Source organism: Cantharellus anzutake, assembly GCF_015039405.1.
Source record: "Cantharellus anzutake strain C23 chromosome Unknown EI90scaffold_8, whole genome shotgun sequence".
NCBI lineage: Eukaryota > Fungi > Basidiomycota > Agaricomycetes > Cantharellales > Hydnaceae > Cantharellus > Cantharellus anzutake.
The window spans coordinates 1,156,020-1,177,782 of NW_024066958.1; the positions used below are offsets into that span (position 1 = coordinate 1,156,020).

At 49.2% G+C, this 21,763-nt stretch overlaps 11 protein-coding genes across 11 annotated transcripts; 7 read left to right on the forward strand and 4 right to left on the reverse strand.

The window, feature by feature from the left end:
• Positions 1-987: 987 nt before the first annotated feature.
• On the forward strand, positions 988-2,701 carry EI90DRAFT_2544733 (uncharacterized protein). Its single transcript, XM_039053217.1, has 3 exons — positions 988-1,020; positions 1,085-1,547; positions 1,626-2,701. Exons 2-3 carry the CDS (start codon positions 1,386-1,388, stop codon positions 2,592-2,594), a joined length of 1,131 nt encoding a protein of 376 aa, XP_038920381.1. The 5' UTR covers positions 988-1,020; positions 1,085-1,385; the 3' UTR covers positions 2,595-2,701.
• A 710-nt stretch (positions 2,702-3,411) lies between these two features.
• EI90DRAFT_2991422 (fructose-1,6-bisphosphatase) lies at positions 3,412-5,346 on the forward strand. The gene is made up of 8 exons (XM_039056115.1): positions 3,412-3,472; positions 3,595-3,723; positions 3,842-4,097; positions 4,161-4,234; positions 4,342-4,441; positions 4,545-4,578; positions 4,695-4,936; positions 5,000-5,346. Exons 1-8 carry the CDS (start codon positions 3,429-3,431, stop codon positions 5,171-5,173), a joined length of 1,053 nt encoding a protein of 350 aa, XP_038920382.1. The 5' UTR covers positions 3,412-3,428; the 3' UTR covers positions 5,174-5,346.
• A 56-nt stretch (positions 5,347-5,402) lies between these two features.
• On the reverse strand, positions 5,403-6,162 carry EI90DRAFT_2544802 (splicing factor 3B subunit 5/RDS3 complex subunit 10). The gene is made up of 6 exons (XM_039053218.1): positions 6,116-6,162; positions 6,008-6,050; positions 5,925-5,948; positions 5,834-5,855; positions 5,644-5,767; positions 5,403-5,560 (listed from the first exon to the last, which is right to left on the reverse strand). Exons 1-6 carry the CDS (start codon positions 6,116-6,118, stop codon positions 5,513-5,515), a joined length of 264 nt encoding a protein of 87 aa, XP_038920383.1. The 5' UTR covers positions 6,119-6,162; the 3' UTR covers positions 5,403-5,512.
• Positions 6,163-6,271: 109 nt separating this feature from the next.
• Positions 6,272-6,656, forward strand: EI90DRAFT_2909033 (uncharacterized protein; the record flags this gene model as incomplete). Its single annotated transcript, XM_039054359.1, has 3 exons — positions 6,272-6,382; positions 6,436-6,474; positions 6,543-6,656. 3 exons carry the CDS (start codon positions 6,272-6,274, stop codon positions 6,654-6,656), a joined length of 264 nt encoding a protein of 87 aa, XP_038920384.1.
• A 156-nt stretch (positions 6,657-6,812) lies between these two features.
• EI90DRAFT_3151917 (uncharacterized protein) lies at positions 6,813-9,867 on the reverse strand. Its single transcript, XM_039065750.1, has 3 exons — positions 9,619-9,867; positions 8,907-9,567; positions 6,813-8,856 (listed from the first exon to the last, which is right to left on the reverse strand). The coding sequence occupies exons 1-3, from the start codon at positions 9,724-9,726 to the stop codon at positions 7,217-7,219; spliced, it is 2,409 nt and encodes an 802-aa protein (XP_038920385.1). The 5' UTR covers positions 9,727-9,867; the 3' UTR covers positions 6,813-7,216.
• A 141-nt stretch (positions 9,868-10,008) lies between these two features.
• EI90DRAFT_3144380 (saccharopine dehydrogenase) lies at positions 10,009-11,336 on the forward strand (the record flags this gene model as incomplete). Its single annotated transcript, XM_039065139.1, has 5 exons — positions 10,009-10,166; positions 10,222-10,704; positions 10,760-10,827; positions 10,879-11,080; positions 11,132-11,336. The coding sequence occupies 5 exons, from the start codon at positions 10,009-10,011 to the stop codon at positions 11,334-11,336; spliced, it is 1,116 nt and encodes a 371-aa protein (XP_038920386.1).
• A 467-nt stretch (positions 11,337-11,803) lies between these two features.
• Positions 11,804-13,361, forward strand: EI90DRAFT_3041759 (uncharacterized protein). The gene is made up of 2 exons (XM_039059129.1): positions 11,804-12,324; positions 12,387-13,361. Exons 1-2 carry the CDS (start codon positions 12,000-12,002, stop codon positions 13,184-13,186), a joined length of 1,125 nt encoding a protein of 374 aa, XP_038920387.1. The 5' UTR covers positions 11,804-11,999; the 3' UTR covers positions 13,187-13,361.
• A 119-nt stretch (positions 13,362-13,480) lies between these two features.
• Positions 13,481-15,088, forward strand: EI90DRAFT_2544950 (small GTPase Rac1). The gene is made up of 8 exons (XM_039053219.1): positions 13,481-13,610; positions 13,681-13,835; positions 13,916-13,954; positions 14,020-14,038; positions 14,112-14,293; positions 14,351-14,457; positions 14,523-14,656; positions 14,722-15,088. Exons 2-8 carry the CDS (start codon positions 13,788-13,790, stop codon positions 14,775-14,777), a joined length of 585 nt encoding a protein of 194 aa, XP_038920388.1. The 5' UTR covers positions 13,481-13,610; positions 13,681-13,787; the 3' UTR covers positions 14,778-15,088.
• On the reverse strand, positions 14,799-16,181 carry EI90DRAFT_3041765 (uncharacterized protein). Its single transcript, XM_039059130.1, has 3 exons — positions 16,047-16,181; positions 15,823-15,991; positions 14,799-15,763 (listed from the first exon to the last, which is right to left on the reverse strand). Exons 2-3 carry the CDS (start codon positions 15,833-15,835, stop codon positions 15,249-15,251), a joined length of 528 nt encoding a protein of 175 aa, XP_038920389.1. The 5' UTR covers positions 15,836-15,991; positions 16,047-16,181; the 3' UTR covers positions 14,799-15,248.
• Positions 16,182-16,895: 714 nt separating this feature from the next.
• EI90DRAFT_3041768 (FtsJ-like methyltransferase-domain-containing protein) lies at positions 16,896-20,186 on the forward strand. The gene is made up of 12 exons (XM_039059131.1): positions 16,896-17,004; positions 17,066-17,226; positions 17,283-17,622; positions 17,691-18,144; positions 18,199-18,294; positions 18,347-18,734; positions 18,764-19,162; positions 19,183-19,205; positions 19,253-19,376; positions 19,429-19,909; positions 19,942-19,954; positions 20,012-20,186. Exons 1-12 carry the CDS (start codon positions 16,943-16,945, stop codon positions 20,063-20,065), a joined length of 2,595 nt encoding a protein of 864 aa, XP_038920390.1. The 5' UTR covers positions 16,896-16,942; the 3' UTR covers positions 20,066-20,186.
• On the reverse strand, positions 20,130-21,762 carry EI90DRAFT_3041772 (Extradiol ring-cleavage dioxygenase, class III enzyme, subunit B). The gene is made up of 8 exons (XM_039059132.1): positions 21,470-21,762; positions 21,255-21,408; positions 21,105-21,162; positions 20,979-21,050; positions 20,818-20,910; positions 20,692-20,788; positions 20,484-20,617; positions 20,130-20,428 (listed from the first exon to the last, which is right to left on the reverse strand). The coding sequence occupies exons 1-8, from the start codon at positions 21,573-21,575 to the stop codon at positions 20,231-20,233; spliced, it is 912 nt and encodes a 303-aa protein (XP_038920391.1). The 5' UTR covers positions 21,576-21,762; the 3' UTR covers positions 20,130-20,230.
• Position 21,763: the final 1 nt, after the last annotated feature.

The window sequence follows — 21,763 nt, forward strand, 5'->3', positions numbered from 1 at the left end:
CTTATTTGTCGCTTTTAATCCCAGCGCTCGGTACTCTGATCGTGAGCTCCTCTCAGCAAACAGCGGTATCCCACTTCCTTCCTTCAGGTTGGAATAAATAAGTCCAACTCATCCCCTTCCCCTGCGACTGCTCAGAACTACCCACCATTCTCATCCCCTGGGTCAGCAGCCATCGTCGAGCGCAATAGTCTATGGTCGCACGGCCATCTTCTACTGCGCCATCAAGTTCAGTTCACAGTCAGGATGCCAATAGTTCGACCCCAGGTTACAATGATGACGAGTGGGGTGAATTAGAACGGCTAAGTAACGCCCCTAAGCCTCTTCGATCCCCAACACCGCTGGCATCTGTTTCATCGTCTCGTCGGACTGATGTTGGCCCTTCGCCACCCCCTCCGCAGTCCACTGCTCATGTCACAGCACAGTTGACTCGACACCCCCAAATTCCTCAATCTGCCCACAAACATCCAAGAAAGCCTAAGAAGCCTGATCTCATTACATCTCTGCGAGAGGCTCGAGAAGCTACAACTCGCATACATCTTGTGCATTCTCCTATTGCGGCCGCCAACAAGCAGAGGAGTAACACGCCCGCTTCTGAACCTTTGTCACCTCATTCAGAAATTTTGGCGAATCCCCTTGGAGAGGACCCTCATGAATCAGATAGGGGTTCTGACAGCGAAGCTGTGGATGAACTTGAGGAGGCGTTTTTTCCAACCGACTCGCGTAGCAATAGTGTCCCTAGTCAAGGTGACGCAGATGCTGCTCCTCAGGGTCAGGGTAATTTCAATGAGAATGTTGACGATATTCTACTGGACATGCATGGAGACCAATCATCAAATTCTGGTCCTAGCCATTTCCGGCATCCTCAGCTCACCCAACCCCCTAATCCTGCTTCCCCGCTTCCTCGACGTGACGTTACTGCCAAATCAGTAACGCTTAACCCTTCTGCTTCCAGAAGCAATACCCACGCACCCAACCAAGGCCTGGATAATTTATTCAACGAGCTCGCTCACTACATACCCAGTACGACAGATTCTAATATCACATCCCCTCCATCATCCTCATTTTCGCATGCACATGCAATCAGAGCGCCGACTAGTGCAACGATCAGCAACTCTCGACAATCCCGTTCAGCTCCATCCGCCCGGTCCGTACATCCGGCATCATCTCGGCGGCCATCGAAAAAGTCTGCAGAAAGTTACGAAGACGAAGTCGATGAGCTGGACGAGTTAGCGGACGAGGCGCATCCGCCCGCCCCTGGAGCAAGCAAATTTAGCGCTTCTCGCGGTGGTGGAAAGATCGCCGCTAAGGCCGCCCACCCGGGTGAGAGCGACGCCGGTTCCGACGGCACACCTGAATTGGATGAGGTGTCCCTGGCAGCTCTGGCAATGTCAGTCGGAGGAAGTGCCAAGAAAGCCCTAACGCATGCTTGCGACCACTGTGGGAAACCATTTGGACGCAAGAGCGACCTGACGAGACATCGTCGAACTCACACCGGCGAACGACCCTTCCCTTGTGATGCACCTGGATGTGGGAAGGCGTTCATTCAGGTAAGACATTATGCGGCTTTTCTTTTGATATGAGTTTTCTATTCGCTTCTGATACGTTATTCCTTTTTTCTACTGTAGCGTTCCGCCCTTACGGTCCACCAGCGCATACATACTGGGGAAAAGCCACACACGTGCGAGTACCCGGATTGCAACAAAACCTTCAGCGACTCCTCCTCGTTGGCCCGCCACCGCCGCATTCACAGTCACGAACGCAGAGTGACCTCTTTTCCCTGCGAGGCCAAAGATTGTGGGAAAGTATTCACTCGTAAGGCGATGCTAGCGAGCCATATGAAGGTCCATGAACAACAGTCTCAAGCGGGAAATTCCCGTTTTGTCAATACTGCTGCTAGTGGCCCCAGTGGCGGTGGTGCTGAAAGCAGCAATTCCAAACGAAAGCGAGACGACAATGAATCTAGTCTGCCGCATCAGAAAAAGAAAAAAATGGCGAGCGGCGTTAAAGATTTCTCAAGTGGGTGGGCCAAGGCGCCATCGCTCATTGCGAGTCGCACCCACGCTCAGCATGATCGGGGATCAGCCCGGACTGCTCCGTCGCCGTCGCCGCCTCGGCCTGTTCCGAAACAGAAGCGAGGTTTGGCAGAAGTCCTAGCTGAAGCTCGAGGTGCTTCTTGGGCTAGGGGACCTCCCACATCTCGCGCCACGGATCTTGAACATATCTTGGGCGGAGGCATTTCCGGACCCAGCACATCAAGAAGGGTTGCACCTTCACCACCTGTTGCTGTTGATGAACTTATGGACGAGTTAGAAGAAGAGGCTTCTCCCCCTCCCGGTAGGGGGATAGATGCTGAAGAGGATCAGGATGATCTTCTTGATGCAATCGACGAAGATATCGAACGTGAACGGTCTCGAAATGCCAGGAAGGACAAGGGCAATGTGGCGGCGGCGCAGGACGATTCCGAGTTTCTGACAGAATGGCTTGGCGAAGACGAACGCGGCGGTGCGAACGCGAACGGCCGGGCCTCGACCAGTGACAAATATATAGACGACTCTTCTGGCACGGATGATGATGCATTAGCTGACCTATTGTAGGAAATTTTTACGAAGTCGATCTTTTTTTTGTAACTTCCATAATACCTGGATTAGAGTAGCATTTCACCTTCGTAGGTACTGGGAAGTCGATATCTTTTGCTGTAATGATTCTCTTCGTATTTGTACAAATACCCCTCGCGCTGCTTTATTTTCCTCCCAGTTTCCTATCCTTTTTTTTGGTTTTCGTATGCATCGAGATCCCCGTTCACACCACTACCATAGTCCTACCATTTCTCTTACTTTGTACTGATTGTTTGATGCTGTCGACTCACTTGCTCTCGAATTTTTACATACATTTCTATCATGGCGGTTTTGACGATAATTGTTCGGTCTTGATATCCCTGTGGTTGTACGGCTACACCGTAATGAGAGATCGTCTCTAAATGGTAAGGATAACTGGTTGGTGTAGCCGTCCCCGTGAATCATGGTAGTCTTGTCGAAACGGCTCATTCCATGGATCCACCTTAGAAAGGTTCAAACAGATAGCGAATCTATAGAGATTCTCGAGGAACGATAATCCACACCCAAACGCTGCTCATAAATGCATCTTGGTCAAGAGCAGAAACTGCTCAATCTATGAGCATCTGTCGGGATATCTAGGGCGTCTCGAAGCTTTGACGTTTTTTTGAAGATGCTTCGTCCTTTTCCGGACCGGCATGTTCCGCCGAATGTGCCAAAAATGGAATTCCCGGCTACCTTTAGTATCACATGGAGGGGCTGACGATCCCCGCTTAAACTCGTCGAGCTTAACACGCTGTTATTCCCGTACTTTTACTCCTTGTAGGGAACAAACCTGGGCACTCTCCTCTGCGACTCGCTATTAGGATTGTTATAATGGAGAGCGAAGCACCGAACACCAATATTATCACTCTCACAAGGTCAGCTGGGACCTCGATCCCACTTGTATGCGGTATCTTAGGTATCCGATCTGACAACACTTGTCATATCCCTGCAATTTTCCTCTCGGCGACTACTCACTTGACGGCGAAATCACCAACAGACACATTCTTACTGACCAGTACCGACTTGGCGCTGAAGCAACCGGAGACTTGACGCTCTTGCTCACCAGTATTGCACTCACATCCAAGTTCCTGGCTCACAATGTGCGCCGGGCCCGACTCATCAACTTGTAAGTAACGTCCTGTATCCTTAACGGCTCCAACTCGGAACATTCACTGACGTTGTTGCTGTATTATGACATTATGTCGCCTTTATTTCGTTGTTACCGTCCTTCGCGGATGACTTAGGGTCGGCCTTGCAGGGGAAACTAACATCCAGGGAGAAGAGCAGAAGAAGCTTGATGTGCTTTCGAATGATATCATGATCAATTCCCTCCGAGCGTCTGGCAAAACGGCTGTACTCGTCTCGGAAGAAGATGAGGAGGCTATTATTATCGAGGATAAATACAAAGGGCACTACTGCGTCGTTTTTGATCCGCTCGATGGTAGCAGTAACATCGATGCCGGTGTGAACGTTGGTACTATTTTCGGTATTTATCGGGTGGTGAGTTTGCTTTCTTCCGTTTCATTGTGGTGGGAGGATAGTCATGCCGACTATGTAACCTAGCCTGAAGGGTCTCCCGGTACTATCCAAGATGTCCTTCGACCAGGGAATGAAATGGTTGCTGCTGGGTACACGATGTGAGTCCTTGCAGTACCGTGCATACCTTCACCTCCTACGATTTCACGACCCATGGCATTATTCTCACAAGCTGATCATGAATGTTGAAATAAATAATTTTACTTAGGTACGGATCATCCGCCAACCTGGTAATTACCACTGGAAATGGCGTGAATGGTTATACTCTCGATAACGCACTCGGAGAGTTCATCCTTACCCATCCTGACGTAAGTCACCGGTTTACCAATTCTAGGTGGCATGTAATCTCCGCGCACTGGCATACCCTAATCCAGTGATTCGCCTTGCTCACGAGTTGCTTTCCATATACAGATTAAGATTCCTCCACGCGGCAAGATTTATTCCTGTAAGCTTTTCTAGATTCCTGATTGGAATCATTTCCGTTTATATGACGTCCCGCTGACTTCGCTTGTTTTTTGTTCTCGGCTCTCGGTGCACACATGTCATGATGGATTGGTCCAGTCAATGAGGGCAACTCCCGTTATTTCCACGAGCCAGTCGTCAAATACCTCGAATCTATCAAATATCCTGCAGATCCGAAGAAGAGTCCTTACAGTGCTCGTTATATCGGTTCCATGGTGGCCGACGTACATCGCACGTTGCTCTATGGGGGTATTTTCGGTTATCCGGATGATAAAAAGAGCAAGAATGGGAAGCTCAGATTATTGTATGAGGCATTCCCCATGGCGTTCTTAACCGAACAAGTGCGTTGTCTTGTGATGGGAGACAAGGAAAACTGTTCTGATCTTGCAGCTCATTGATGATAGGCCGGAGGAGTTGCTACTACCGGAACGAAGCGTATTTTGGACATTGTGCCCACTCAGATTCACCAGCGTACTGCTGTGTTCCTTGGCAGCAAGGACGATGTTGAAGATCTCATGAAGTTCTACGCTGAACCTTTATCTGCGGCGAAACCACATAACGGTGATGCGCGTTTTTGAGGTTATGACTAAGGATTCCTGTCGTTCTTCTTTTGATTTGATGTCAACTTTCTTTTGTTGATGACGAAAAACACTTTGCTTGCATTGACTTTGTTGTCCCCATGAAGAAAGTTTCGGCATGCTGTACCCAACTCCTCGAATCGGTACATCACGACTTATAGGGACATGCGGATCCTGTGAATGTCAGGGGTTCACAGCCTCGACAAACGAAAATGGGGCAGCTTGTTTGGCGATGGACCGTGAGTTCTTCTTGCAAATTTAGGACGACACACCACACATTATGCACACTTGGAAAGAATAAAAGAAATAGATACACCATCGGGATCGAAGAAAGGGCGACTAGTCGTCGTCCTTCTGTGGTGGTGGACCGCATGGTTGAAGCATACGCTAAATTTCGTCAATAAATGGGGTGAATAATTTGCAATCAAACACTGGAAAAATGAAGAAAAAATTTCCTTCATTCCAATTACCTCGGTTTGTTCAAACTTGACACGTCCAATGGCTTCATTGTCAGCAATAGCAAGATATTGCGATAATGAATGATGCCCGATAACGGAGGCGGATGTGTCACGGTGCTGGTGTGTTAACCAATCACTATAAGTCAAAGGAAGCGAAGGAATTAACGAGTTAGTTGTTCGGCAAGATGGGGTGATGCTCAACTATTTGCTCATGTCAGCATGTCCTTGAAGTCATAAGAAACATGGGCCATTAGATTAAACTGTTAAACGCTGGTGAGCGCTTCACAGCTTACCAGTCCCTGTATATCGTGCGTGTACTAATCGGATGATTCAATCGTCAGATTGAACGCACGCACATGCAGTTGAAGGGACTTACGATGCTCGGTTTGAGTGGTTGCGGTGAATCGAAGTTCTGAGGACTGAGCGTACGACGTCGCTTGAGTGCCCCTTGAGCCAGAAATGTTAACTGCTTCTAAATGCTCACCATTTTGCTTCAGACGTTAGAAGTTCTGGCAGAATGGTCAGGTGACTGCTATCCCACTTGAAGCGCTTACCCACATCCGTTCTTTGAACGTGCACGAGATTCCTTCGAGGGGAGGACGGAAATTCAATTTTTTAGTCGAAGAAGATAACTCAAATAATGGCCGGGCCCAACTTGGAAGTGTTTCGCTTTGGCTTTTATGTATTTTTTCCTATCGTGATGATGTTGCACTACGGAAATCCGGATTGGTTCGAGAAACACGTTATCCCCGTCAGTGAGCACGTAACCTATTTCTCTACTAGACTGGCTTAACTCCCTCATAGGCGAGGGATCGTATGTTTCCTCCTTCGGAACAGACCAATGTAAGCTGAGGCGACACGCTTTGATAACTGTCATGATCTTATGATCTTCTGTTGGGATTACACAGAAGCCCCCAACGGACCCTCATGGAATCAAGGAAGAGATAGCTCGTCTGAGAGCCGAGCGACTCGCTCGACTCGCTCGACTCGCACCTCGGGGTGGGGGGAGCTCTCCGTCCCAATGACAATTTTTGAAGTGCCCAAACGGTTGTCCTCAGCACTTTTCTATCATCAAGCACCGTCGGTGTCACAGTTCAATTGTTCAGTTGTCAGAATTCCAAAATCCCTCGTCAGTTCGAAGCTATAAGATCATGGTAACCTAATTCATCCTACTAATGTAGCAACAAAGCGTGATGGGGCAAAGATCAGATAGTGTGCGACAGAGTATCAGTCTGAGAAGCTACAATTACAGTCGACTGAAACAAAAACAGACGTTAGATACAGATAGGTGCGTGTCTGACTCATTACCGAGGCATGCGGCGAGAAGTAGAAAAGGCTCGAGAAATAGAAAATAGGAGCGAGACGCGTCGCAAGAAACAGGCAGTGAATAAAAAACGAATCAACCAGAAGGAAAGTCCCACTAAATTGAAGATAGATCTTGTGGTGGTGAATAGCAAGGGAACAAAAGAGCTCAGGGCGTGACGAATCAAACGGATTTAAAAAGTCAGTGTACGTGGCAAAGGGAATACAAGATTAGTTCTCAGGGCTTTGGTGAAGTGTATGTCGCTTTAAGTTTGTTCCTGCTTTACTGAGAAAGTCTAGCTTTCTTCTTGACAGGACTCGAGTCTTGGAGATCCATCCACTCAAGACCGGAAACATCCAATGACGGTGGAGCTGTGACCACAGAAGGCTCTTCGGTCGCCTCCGACTCTCGTGATCGCTTAAGGAATGGACTGCCTGAAAGCATCGTCGGCGTTTCCTTCTTGCCGTCACGGAGCCGGTCGCGCAGTCGGGAATGAGGGTCATAAGGGAAGGTCAATTCAGAGGCAAATGGGTCGTCGTGACCCAACTCCTCAATGCTACTGCTCCGCGTGTGGGAATGAGCAAGAGAAGGCGTGCGACTGTGCATGAATCTGGATCTCGTCGTTGAGGGAGGACCCATAGGTGAGGACCCGTATATGGAAGATGGAAGCGTGTAGCGACGCGGGGTGGAACGTGTAACAAATGGTGTCCCGATCTTCCCAGTCTCTGCTGATGCTGTTTCTTCGTTGTACTGGAAAGACGACATGGCATCGTAAGAGTTCTCGCTTGCAACGCCGGTAGAGAATGGATGTAAGAAGGATGCTGCCTTGCGTGCCGACGATCGGCCTAAGGTTGGATGCTGCGGCGATTGGCCGAGGGTCAGTGGAAGGAGTCGATTACTTTGCGCCGAGGATGGCGCCCCCGGAGAGGATGATGGGAACGGTGGTCCAGGGCCCGGGCTTTCGAGCGCCAATAACCATCGTCTTCTATCCGATTCAGACAATTTGTGGGGTTGCACTGGGACCGGGGTACTGATCGATCCTTCATTTGAGACCCCAGTCCGTCCAGACGTCAAGCGCTGTAGCAAAGAGGTCGGGGATGCCTCCGATGCATTCCTCTGGTGTGATCTCGGTGTAGACGGTCGGTTGCTACTATTGGTACTTGGGCTGTTAGATGACAGCCACCTATTTTCGGATCCACTAGGAGTAGGGGGAGAGCGGAGCCTTTTGGCGCACTTCGGACTCCGAAGCGAGGGCGCCAAAGTTATGCTGGGGAGAAGTCCAAGATCTCTGCATGAAGAAGTAGCCTTCAACCCGCGTTGAGCGATCCTTTCTGCTACATCTTCCGGTTCTGCCGACTCCGTTGTCGGAATGTTGGTATTGTCAGCGAAGGTGGGATCAGATGGCCATTCTAAACGAAGAGGTGAAGTGAAATTTGAGTCCATGCCTATTCCTTTCTGTGGGGTGCCTTCCTCAAACGGTGGTAAAAGGAACGGATGCCCCAGGGGATCAAATGGTTCAATATCTCTGGATGGAAGAAATGATGGCGTCGATATAGAGCGTCGCATACACGATGGATGTCCGAAAGGCGTAGCGGGTGCAATTTGGGGCATATCTCTCAACCCCTGTAGTGTGTCCTCATTCAACGCATCTAAGCTTTCGCTCACCATGCCTAGCGCCAATGGAGGCTCCAGTGAAGTCAGTTCGTTCTGAACCACCTCGTTATCGCTGATCTCGTTTATCGCTTCCTCGAGCTCATCATCACTTTGATCGCTGTTAGCCGCATCGATCGTCTCAAACGAATTATTCGCGCTAGAATCTTGATCGACAATCATTTCGGTACTTTGGGAGTTTGTGGTCGCTGCCTTCATTTCCACCCTTTTATTCGGTCGTTTCCGGTCTCGCTTCTTCGAGGATTGGGCAACTGCTCACGCTAGTTCATTAGTGAGAAGGAAATGAATTAATTAGACTCACACGTAATAACCGTTTCAGTCGGCTTGGAAGGTTTCGAAGGCATCGCTTTGCCACCATTGAGCACGAAGTTATGCTTTCCGCCAACGTGGCGACGCCACATGCTTCGTGCATTTGGGCCTGAATATTTCTTCTCGCAAAACAAACAACGTAAAGTCATCAGCCCATTTGGTGGGTCTAGGTTGATGGGATATCGTGCAAGATCGCTCCACTCGCCACGATCCAGGAACTCCTCTGGTTTGAAGTCGTCAAAATTCATTTTTAGAGCGACATGCTTAGGTATCATGACATTGTCTGCAACCCGGGCGTTTTCCGGTTGAGGCGTAGAAGCTCGCGGAGCTGAGGCTGATACTGCCTGCTTCAGGGATTTTGAGCGGAGTTTCGGGGCGGGAGGCGTTGCTTCATTTGATTTGACGGAAAAAACAGTAGTTGCAGGGGTTGGCACACGAATGTGGTTAGTAACACTTGATGGTCCAGTGGCAGCTGGTCGGTTAGTAGTCAACTTCGCCTGGGTGTCAGAGACGGATCGAACAAGTGCAGATGGCTTAGTCGAGAGGATAGTACGCGATAGATATGGGTTGTGGAAAGTATTTTGGGACCCTCGTGCAATAGCCTGAAGGCGCGCTGTATCCACGTGGGATGGGTATGGTGTGTAATATCCAAGCTGGGACAGCAGTGTCATTTATTACAGCATGAATCGATTGTAATAACTCACATTAAGAGGATTGCGAAGATACGGATTGTTCAGGATAGGCTTAGCGTTTGTGGGTTTGAGGGGCGCTGAGGTGGCTGCCGCATCACAGCTACTTGTGTCAGCCTCCATACTCGCAAAAAATACGCGTGTAGGTCGCCAGAAAAAATTATCAAGAACCCCAATACAAGCGAAATTGAGGCTGAGGATGATCCGTGAGTGATGTGGGAGCTGGAGGATGGCGGTTAGTAGAAGGTGATGCGCGGAACGGCGTTAGGCGTTAAGCGGTAAGTCCGTCCCAAATGAGTAAACAAATGGATATTCCATTTTTTGATATCTAGTCGCTTGAGCCCAAGGACGCACGTACTTACGCACAGGTCCATACTTCAACCAAACACGCTATCTTAGTGGAAAATGTCACGTCAACCATTGTGGCTCCGTTGTGAGACGAAGGAATTCGAGCGTCGTTCTGCATTGACTCCGACGACTTCCAAGAAGCTCATCGATGCTGGATTCGACATTTATGTTGAGCGAGATAAGCAGAGAATATTTGATGATGAAGAGTTCGAGAAGTAAGCTAATGTCTGCTGCCTCTTCTGTTTAAAGTCTTGTAATGCGGATGTGCAGAATCGGTGCCAAGCTGGTAGAGAATAATTCATGGCCAATAGCGCCGATCGACGTTCCGATCATCGGCCTGAAGGAACTTCAAGTCTCTAACGAGCCTCTACAGCACACCCATGTCCAATTCGCTCATTGTTACAAGCGGCAAGCGGGCTGGAAAGATATTCTTGCTCGATTCGACGCTGGCGGAGGCTCACTCTATGATTTGGAATTCCTCACTGATGAAAATGGTCGAAGGGTTGCTGCATTTGGATTTCATGCTGGATTTGCGGGCGCTGCAGCTGGAGCACTGGCGCTTGTAGCCCAAAGGGAAGGAAAGACTTTGGGAGGGCTAACTCCGTACTTGAATGAAGATGCTATGGTCGCTGATGTCAAGGCCAAACTTGCATCCATCAAAGAAGGAAAGGGTCTCACAGTTCTTGTCATGGGTGCTCTTGGAAGATGCGGCCGTGGGGCTGTGGATTTATTCAGGAAGATTGGTATACCTGAGTATGTCGGTCCTCGAGCCTTCGGTTCTGGTTGCTCACTCGAATGCCCTCCATAGTGGAAGCATTCTAAAGTGGGACATGGCTGAGACCGCTAAAGGGGGACCATTTTCTGAAATTCTAGACGGCACGTTTTTCCCTTAGGAAATTCTTCAATGCACTGATCTCTCAATATCAGTGGACATCTTCATTAATTGCATATACCTTTCTAGCAAAATACCTCACTTCATTACTCTGGATACAATTAATGACGCAGGCGCGAGCCGACGACTGTCGGTCATCGTTGATGTTAGCTGCGACACCACCAATCCTTTCAACCCCATACCTGTGTACACAGTCAACACGACATTCAGCTCGCCAACGGTTCCTGTGGCTGTCAAGTAAGCTCGGTACGATGTTTAGTCTTGTTTTACATTCATCTTTATTTTTAGCGAGGGGAATCCCGCATTGTCGGTCATTTCGATCGATCATCTTCCCACCCTCCTTCCCCGTGAGGCTTCGGAACAATTCTCCAGCGATCTTCTGCCCTCACTATTGCAGCTGCCTCACCGCCATAACGCGAGAGTATGGACGGAAGCTGAGGCTCTCTTTAAGCAGAAGCTTCAGGATGCTCGCGACGAGCGAGTTGAGGCGTGAGGCAGCAAAAAAAGGTAGCTGCGCCTTCAGAATAACCTATCTACCCGATCGTGTATCAAGCAGCCACATTTGTATCTAAAAGCTGAATGAGTGGCCATATGGAAAAGAGGTTCAAGACGCAGAGTCATTTTGTTCAATTCTGACTCACAAAAGCCCTCATTTCAAACCAGTGCGCGAACAAGGCAACGGTTGCTCCTGTCAACAATTCACCGTATCATTATGTGAACTTGGCCATGCATCGGTTGCTGTCTCGCTTGGGTGACGGGGAAACTGTCACCAGGACAGCTTTTCCTACTTTGACCTATGACGACAAAGGCATTGCTGAATCTAACAGTGCTCATGGATCACTTCTGCTTCTTGTAGTGTTTTTACCAGCTTACTAGAAGTGTTTTTCACGAATTCAGGGTCTGGGACTTCCAGAAGCAATCCTTAGTCGGCTGGCGGTTGTAAATTGCAACCATATAATGCCAATATCACACGGCCAGCATTCCTTCTGCACACCAACCAGTATTTCTACGCAACCTTTGGCAGCTACGCATCCTCCATTCGTTCCTCCTTCCCTTTCCGCGCTGGTCGCGTTTATTCTTGACAGCATTGTTCAGCCCATCCATTGTCCGGGCGTCGTCTCTGCCTTCTATCCTTATCATTGGGTGGTACCAACACATGTCACCTATCCTTCCAAGTCCCATTCCAACCATCTCTATCACGCTGGCGCCTACGCTCGATGATATATTGGTTGAATGGCCATCGTTTCCCTTTGCACATTCCATTGAAACCGATAGCGGTGTACGCCCGCGATACTTGTTGCCCCCACCCTCAATGTCACCCAGGGAGGCACTTTTTCCCAAGCCATTGCCCGCGGACAAGGAGGGAATAAACAGGGGTCGCTTTGATGAATTATTAAGAGGTGCAAAACAAAGAGCGACTTCAAAGAAGTCTGTAGATTTACGGAGGGAAGTAAACATGAAAGTGCACACGTCGAAACAAGGTAGGCAATGAAAGCGCGAAAAACCACTATCAACCAGTGCTGATCCGTAGCCGCTCGCATAGATGAACGTCGACGGATATTTCTTGCTAAGATCCAAGCTCCGCCTTCGGTCGAGGCTATGATGACCCCAGTGACGCCACCCGAAACGCCAGCCGAATTCCATTTCGCCCTTCCATCTCCTGGGCTTACTTCGCCGCTCGCTCTCTTTGATGGCGTTCACCAAAAGATGGGAGAGTTCAGGCTTGAAAAGTGCAGACCATGGGTAGAACGCGTCGATTGGACAAAGTGCGCACGAAAGAAAGGGGGCGAGTGCTCAGCATGCCCCCAAGACCGAACTGAGCCATTTCGCCAAATCAAAGCTGACCCACCACTCATGACTCACTCGGATACCCTGATGGCACCAACAGAACGAGAATTGCTCTTCCCATCTTGGATCTCCAGCCGACCGCTACCTGCCCGGAACTCATCCCTCAGGACACCGCCTTTATGTTTGCCTCTGCGACAACATGAAAAAGCAAGAGAGTACCGGCATCGGGTTGTTCCGGGGGACACAAGGGAGCTGCAAGGGATTATGAATGGGACGTTCTCGAACGTTCCTAACCCCATACTATTGCCAGCAAGATCTTCCCTGGATTCTGCATGCGCGCGCACGCTGCGGACGCCCGCTCTGGCGGAGGTTGAAAAGGCGGATAAAATGCATGGACGACCTCGCTCCGTCTACGGAACTGAGGCCCTAGCCACGGTAGCGGAGGGCGGGAATCGGGTGTTGTTGAAGGATTACCGAAGACTGAAGGGGGATGAGATGATGCAGAAACTGAGGAATCGGACTCTCATACACCCAGAACCAGTGATGCAAACATAGAGGGGTTCAAGTCCGATCGTCCTGCACTCTAAGAGGGAAGGTTATTCCCATTGTGTATTCCAGTTTCAAAAAGGGTCTTGATTCACGGACGCATAGTACAAGTTAGCCTAATTTTAATTTTCGTTAGTGCAATCTTAAGATGTATTTACTGTGGTGTTGCTATCAAACATGGTTCCTTCGATCCATTTTTAATGTCCTGCACTTGTGCTGGTGAGAAATGACCGCCCGAGCCGGACTTCCGCGGCTGATTAGCGCCAGTTTGGTAATGGGATACATCCGAGCGTCTAGTGATCTTCCGTTTCTCTGTTGCTTCAAGCGGACCTGGCTAATCACAAACTCGCGCTTGCTTCTGCCTCGCTCGCTACTCTTTCTTCGGATCACTCACAACATATTTGTTCACGAAACCTATTCCATCGCCCAAGAGGTGAATACCTTTACACTTGAGGGCACATCAAGCCGCGTTTGATGGCCTCATGTTGTGGTTTGTGATGAAGGTTCGACCCCTCGAACTGATCATTTCCCCGCTACATAGAACCCCTTCCGCTTCAACACTTCTTTCCGTCTTAACACCTGATATACCCTCAGCACCACTGCGCGAAATATGCAGGCCATTAAGTGCGTAGTAGTGGGCGACGGAGCCGTTGGCAAGGTGCTTTCGTAGACCTCGCGCTAATGTGGAGCGTTTTTCGACTGACAAACTGTTCCCTGCGTTGGAACCACCCTCTGCAGACGTGCCTTTTGATATCCTACACCACCAATGCGTTTCCAGTGAGCCATCTGCCCCGCAGTATCGCCGTTCGTGCTTCCTATCTCACATGAATCTGAGCTTTCAGGGCGAATACATTCCTACAGGTTCGTTCGACCCCTCTGGGCGTTCTGTCACTTTTGGGACCTACGGCTGAAGCGGGCGACACATGATCACTAGTTTTTGACAATTATTCGGCAAGTGTGATGGTAGATGGGAAGACCATTTCTCTCGGCCTCTGGGACACTGCTGGTCAGGAAGATTACGACCGTTTGCGCCCATTGTCATACCCCCAAACGGACGTTTTCCTGATCTGCTTCTCGCTCGTTTCCCCTCCCAGTTTTGAAAATGTTCGAACAAAGGTGGGTTAACCTTTGTTCGTGTTCAGGCTGCACGACTTTTTGAAATGAGATCGTTAGTGGTGGCCGGAGATCTCACATCACGCACCTCAAACGGCGATTGTCCTTGTAGGCACCAAGTTGGATCTTCGGGATGATCCCGCAACAATAGATAAACTCCGAGAACGGTAAACGTTCAGCCGTTTAAGTATAATCAATTACCGAGAGTTGACCAATGTCTTGCCAATCGTAGTCGGATGGCTCCCATTTCTTATCAGGCTGGTATTGTGATGCAAAAGGATATTGGTGCTGTGAAGTACCTCGAATGCTCTGCACTTTCACAGAAGGGCTTGAAGAATGTATTTGATGATGCTATACGGGCGGTCCGTAAGTACTCACCACAATCTTATGCAAATGCTACTTTGTAAAGCATTGATTTTCATTGATACTAGTCAATCCGCCGCCAAAACAGCCCACTAGGAAGAAGCCTGTGTGCGTTATCATGTAAACGAGACTCGAACGTTTTGTCCGCTGCCTGTGTACACTTGTTTTATGACTTAACGATCTACTTACCATTCTCTTATGATCCCTCTGCCTCCCATCATTTCCGCGATACATGGCAAAAGGCGAGATTATTTCTCACCCCATGTGCCTCTGACTTTATGCGGCCAACAGAACGTCGTTGCCAGCCGATTGATCCACCGTGTTTTGACACACTTCTTTTTCCTTTGGACCTTAGGAACTTTTGAATAGGGGCTTTCCCAAATCTAGACTTCTAGACATCTGAATTACGAGCTTGGAAGATAATCAACCTTCCTTGGCTGTCACAAAGGCATTTCGCGGTCTCTGCATGCTTGAATGGCGGAGAACAGGAAACTTGGAAAAACCCAGTAGTTTGAAGGCACTACCCTCCTTTGGTTGCATTGTACAAGCACCGAACGGTATATTTATGAGTACATAAATTGTACTGCTGCCTCCTTCAAAAATCGTACAGATCTGGGCGATTAGAGTGAAAGGCGACGCGTTTTTGGGGTTTTGCCTTTTTAAAACTAGTATTGGGCAAAGCATCTCTAGATGGGAATGAGATGTCACTGCTGGTAACACCGCTATTGGATGCTGGGTAGGCAGCAATGACGTCACTATCGAGAGTGATCTTGATTGAGGCAGTTGCGTCAGACGGTAACGATATTACCGTTCCAGTAACACGCCCATGGTCACCGTGTGATGCAGACTCGATGGAGGCCATCGTGGATGTCGTGGGTGCTGGGGTCGTGCGCCGTTCTGCAACGCCACCTTCAACGTCTAGGTGGAGCGTCTCGATTATGAAACGCTTCCGGGTACACCTGAATGCGAGATTGTTATCTCCTCCGCTCGAGGAACCGCGTAGAATCGAATGCCGTTGAGAAAGTGGGAGTAGAGTGTGTACGGAAGGAAGCCGGAGGAGGTGGACGGCGCCATGGTAGGCTTTGAACAAAGATGATAAGGAGGGGTCCGCTGTCCGTGCAAATGCATGATAAGTAGGTAGTTCACACTTCTCAACACATATCACTCGCCTCCAAAACCCATGAATGATACACAAGCGTCGGACAAGAACGCAATTTGACCCAGAAAATCATCGGAAATCTCGCTTCGCACTGACAAATGAGGGGGGATCGTAACAAGGGTAGCAATGTTTGTGGAACGAACAAGTGTACGTAGAAGAAACAGGAATCTGAGAATTTCCTAAATGGGTTGTGTTTGGTCAGAATGCTGAGGGGATCGCGGATGACTGGCATACCTCTATTGAGTGGTCCCCCATGACGGACCGCCCAAATCCAAGATAGACAAACGAGTAGGTTTGATGGTGGGCTGGCTGGATAAGGCACCAGTGAGGCCGTTGCCAAGTCTTTGGGTACAAGAGGGCAATAAGCTCACCAGACTAAATCGTCTTTCAGCGTCTGTAACTTGTGGAGGGTCTCGTGAAACGAATCACTAAATTCCAGAAGATTTATCGACAGAAGTTGTCCAGAGGCTAGGCCCTCAGATATCACTGAATCAGGTATCTTCGTCGATAAATCTAATGAAGAACAATATCCTTCTGCTAAAGCATGCACTTTGAGCCATATCTTGGTGTGCAGAAGGTGCGACTCACAGAAGGACGAAGCATCTGCAACAGTCGTCTGAAACTTTTGCATTTTCTCGTATCTCCAGGCTATTTTGATTTTTGATTCTTTCTCATCATTGTCTTCCATTGCACTGTCGGCCTCGGACTGACGCGATCCTGCTACCCACATGCAACTTTCAATGACACTAGGTGAGCTATCTGAGACAACGCAAACTGCATGGCCAACATGTAGTCCCTGGGCGATGAAATGTCGTTGGGCGAGATTTCCCCATGCAGAGTGGAGATCGGGAGTTAACACAACAGTGACAGAGCCGAGTGCAAGACCACCGCCAAAAACGTCATCGAGTGACGGGATACCGGAAGATATCAGAGAGACTGAAGACCCCAACACTTGTTTAACCCCAACCGTGTATCGCTTCGGGCCACCATCAGTGGCGCTAGGTAGGCTGGGATCCTGCCCACTGGTGGATGCAGGCACTCGGCGTTTGAATGAACTCATGCACGTGATGCAGCTGCCTGCACCTAGCACGTGAACGGGAAATTTCTCCACACCACCTATTTTAGCGGTTATGGGGGGGACCCAGAAGAAGACTGGGAAAGGACGTCTTGACAAGTACTACAAGCTTGCCAAGTCCGTATTTCCTTCTCGATTCCTCCATCTTAATTGTCCCGCGTGCTCACATCTAATTTAGAGAGCAAGGCTATCGTGCTCGTTCTGCCTTCAAATTAATACAACTAAACAAAAAATTTCAGTTCCTGGGGAACTCGAAATGTTGTATTGACTTGTGCGCGGCCCCTGGCGGTTGGCTGCAAGTTGCTAGCAAGTATATGCCTGCAAACAGCTTGATTGTTGGTATGTGAGGGCCACAACATCTCCCCACTACCAAGCTCATAATATTCCACTTCCAGGGGTAGATCTCGTTCCTATTAAGCCTATTCCGAGGGTCATGACTTTTACTGCTGACATAACGACCCCACAATGCCGATCCCTGCTACGAGATCATCTCAAAATGTGGAAAGCGGATATAATATTGCATGATGGCGCACCTAACGTTGGTACCGCGTGGGTCCAGGACGCCTACTCCCAGGCCGAACTTGTACTTAGCAGCTTGAAGCTTGCTGTTGACTTCCTCATCAAGGGGGGCACGTTCGTGACGAAGGTGTTCCGGAGTCAAGATTATAACAGCCTTGTTTGGGTTTTCAATCAGCTGTTTACAAAAGTGGAAGCTACAAAACCACCATCGTCAAGGTTTGTAGACCTCAACGCGGCTCTATTAGAAGGCTAGACTATCCCCCCTGCTCACATGTCTTTTTAAGATCTGTCTCTGCAGAAATCTTCGTCGTCTGCTCTAACTTCTTGGCACCTACTCAAATAGATCCAAAATTCCTTGACCCTAGACATGTTTTCAAAGACGTTGACACCCTTCCTCCAGCCCCCGATGCCTCAGTTTCATCCAACAAATTGACACCTAATGCCATCAGCGTTTTCAAGCCAGGAACGAAGCGGAGGAATCGTGAAGGATATGCTGATGGAGAGAACATTCTTTTCAAGTCTGCCACTGCCTCCGAATACATTTATTCCCGGAACGTCGATCCAATCACTCTCCTTGGAAGCTACAACAAAATCGAATTCGTTTCTGAAGAGGAGAAGAAATGGAGAGATGGACCACTCATGACAGAGGAGTTACGACAATGCTGTGAGGATCTGAAGGTCCTAGGGAAAAGAGATTTCAAGAATCTGTTGAAGTGGCGTTTGCAACTCCGAGAGGAGGTACGTTCCATTTGCCTTTCTGTGACTTTCTTTTCCTTGACGGCCTTAATACAGCATGGTCTCGAGTCCCAAAACAGACCAGAAGAAACCATGGAGGAAACCGTTGCAGTGGAAGAGCCCTTAGATGAGGATGCGGTGATTGATGAGGAGGTGAGGTTTGAATAAGTCTCCCGCCAAGGGAAACTGTTAATCTCTCCCATAGCTTGAGCGCCTCAACGTTGAAGCTGCCACCAAGCGGAAGCGCGAGAGACGGAAGACCAATGAGAGAAAGGCGAAGGCTGTACAACGCATGCAGTTGAACATGATCGCTCCTATGGACATTGGACAGGAACTTAATGACCGGGCGCTTTCTGGATTCGAAGATTTGAACCTTGGTGCTGCGCGCCCGAATCGGGAAGATGCTGAGATGTTCAATCTAGAGGATGCGAATGCTCTTGATGATGATGTGAGCGGCGACGGTCTATCTGATCAAAACTCGGACGAGGAGCAGGCCGAGGAGACTGAGGATGAGGCCCTCAACACCGAAGATGAACAAGAGAAAAGGCTGGCAAGACTTGAGGGCGACGTGGACGTGATGTACGAGTCCTACCGTCAGAAGAGGATGGAACGAGACTTGAAGTGGAGAGCCGCGAGGCGCGTGCAAAGTCCAAAAAGTATGACGTTTGGGCGGGAATACGCAAAGATGACGATGACGTTTCCTCTTCGAGTGGCGAGGAAGATAATGGGAAGGATATGGATGCCGCCAATGATGAAGGTGGATGGGACGCCGTTCAACGTGCCAAGGCTGGCATGGATCGTGATTCATCGGATGGTGACTTAGGCTCCGAAGGTGAAGGGGAGCCTTCTGTCTCTGTCAAGAAACGAAAGGGCGAAAACGGGAAAGCCAGCCTCATTGTGCGCTCTCTTGATCCAACTCCGAAGCCGTCAGCCAGTAAAATATCTCGAGTTTGGTTCAGTCAGGACGTCTTCAAAGGGATTGAAGGGGATATCGACAATGTCGAGGGCGACGAGGACGAGGGTAATGAACGGAAGAGGAAGAAAGTAATGAAGACGTTTCTGTGGTGAGTGTGCCTTCGGATGTGACGCGCTGAAGCTCACGCATTTTTAGGTCGATGACAAACCTCAGTCCGAAGATGGTTTCGAGATTGTCCCTCAGGAGCCCGATAAGGACGAACTCGAATGGGATGCTAACGATGAAGATCAGGACCGCGTCAAAGCACGTCATATAAAGAGTATGAATGTTAATGCTATCAATCCTGTTTCGCAATTGACATCCTTTTTCAGAGTACGGTTTGACAACGGCTGCGGCTGTGACACTCGCCCAGAAACTTGTAAACCGCGAAACTACCAAGACTCACCTTATTAACGACGGTTTCAGCCGCTACTCCCTCAACTCCAAAGAAGGCCTCCCCGATTGGTTCCTCGAGGATGAGCGAAGGCACTACATCCCTAATATCCCAGTTACCAAGGAAGCGGTTCAAATGCTCCGCGCCAAGATGCGTGCGTTGGATGCTCGACCGATTAAAAAAATCGCCGAAGCCAAGGCACGGAAAAAGATGCGTGCTGTGAGACGATATGAGAGAGCCGCGAAGAAGGCGGAAGGCCTTTTGGCACAGAAAGACTCGACCCTCACTGAGAGGGAGAAGGCTGATGAGGTAGCGAAGTTGTTGAAGAGGAGTATGGCCAAGGAGAAAAGAAAGCAGGATGAAGTACGAGTGGTATTTGCCAAAGGTTCAGCAAAAGGTCTCAAGGGACGGCCGCTGGTGTCAGGGGAAGATACGTTATGGTGGATGCCAGAGGCAAAAAAGATGTGAGTAGGATGTGTCTCATCCCGACGATAGAAATCTTGAGCGCTGATTCCTCCCAGCTCCGCGCAAAGAAGAGGAAAGAGAAGGAAAACAAGAAGCGGAAACGTGGCTGAATGCAGCATGATCCTGTTCGCTTGCCTATTACGATATCCAGAGTGAACGCTCTGAATTACCATCGTACAGACACCGCAGGTATTGTTATATACGTTAGGCTACTAATATCATGTAATTGCATCTACATTATTTCGTACATTTCAACACGCGAGGTACACATTGGGTTATAAACCGAAAGCAAACGAACTCATCCCGTAAAAATCTGCTAGTATCCTTGTCTCTCCGTCTTTGTCTTCACCCGTCAATGTATCTCCAGCTCCAGCCGCAACGTATAACGGTATGAAGTGTTCTTCGCGAGGGTTCGCCACTCGAAAACCTTGGTGGTTGGTGAGTGCATGAAGTGCTTCCCGACGAGCAGCAGGCTTTATTCGCGAGTCAAATAAATCGATATTGGGAATTAAGAGGCAATGAACTCACGTCCTTAATCAGGACCGCCTGAGTGATCGCATCGTGGAAGTCATGTAGAACTGGACCAGCACGCTCAGGGTTGAAGGATGCCCCATTATTTTTGAAACTGTGGATGACTAGGCCACCTGAAATTATGAGATAGCCTTGCGTCCTAAAAGAGAAGAGTTAAAATTCGATTGCCGGCCCCGCAAGACCCGAAATTCGTATCGTGTCGGACAGACCTTAATCCTGAGGGCGCGACCAATTTCCCAATGTTTTTCCGTGCTCAAGCTCTCGTCAATGCTCACTTCCACAACGGGGATATCCTCTGGCATCTTTCCCCAAACATGCGTATGAATGGGACAAAAACTCCGTGATCCAGCCCCGGACCATCATACCCTCGTCCGTCATGGCCCCGTGGCTCTGTTATTTGAATCGGGCGGGCAGGAATGCCAGCCTGGATAGACAATTAATGAATGGATTCTGGAATGAAGCGATGGGAGATGAAGTGAAGGAAGGACGTACAGCGATAAAAGCGTTGACGATCTTCTGCGTCAGTACGCTATCACCGCGGGAAATGAATTCAACTTGGTACAGCTGGAGGGAAAATTGCTCTGAGAACCACGGACTACATTGACACGAAGGACATACCTCAGGGGAGAAGCCATAGTAGTCCATTAGCAGGGGTTTTCGTTCCCATAGTCGGTGACTGAACAACAGACGGTTCTCAGTATCAATGAGTCGTGTGATTGGAGCGTGTGCACCTAGCCTTGTCCCGCCGTTTCCCAATGCGCACTAAACACGATTATTCCCTTTGGCTTGTATTTCTTCAACAGCAAGGGACCAAGATCATCAAGAAACTGTGCCAATGGACCTTCACGTCCAGCCCAGTTGAATATGGGTCCTTTAAATGGGTCCGATGGAATAGGGGGCTTTGGGGCCAAATAAGCATCGGCTCTTAGACGTAGTGGTGTTCAGCATGCGATGCTCGAATAATGTGTTGGAAGAAATCTTACGGCCGTGAGCAAGGAAAATCGCAGGGATGCGATCTGGCGTGTCTGGTAGCGATTCGAGCGCTGCGCGACATTGCTCTCGAGTTTTTGGTGTGTCCGTCAGGGACATGTTGTTTGCAACGATGGTTGGTGCTTCGGGGAGCTGTGCCAATGTTCGAAGACAAGACGGGCACGCCGGGGAAAGGGAAGCGAGGAATATGGCACCTTGGTCGTTCGAGGCGAGACATTATTATATGCTAGCGATCTCATCATCGACTTAATCAGCGAAGTCACCTGATTATGTGGGCAGTAATTATG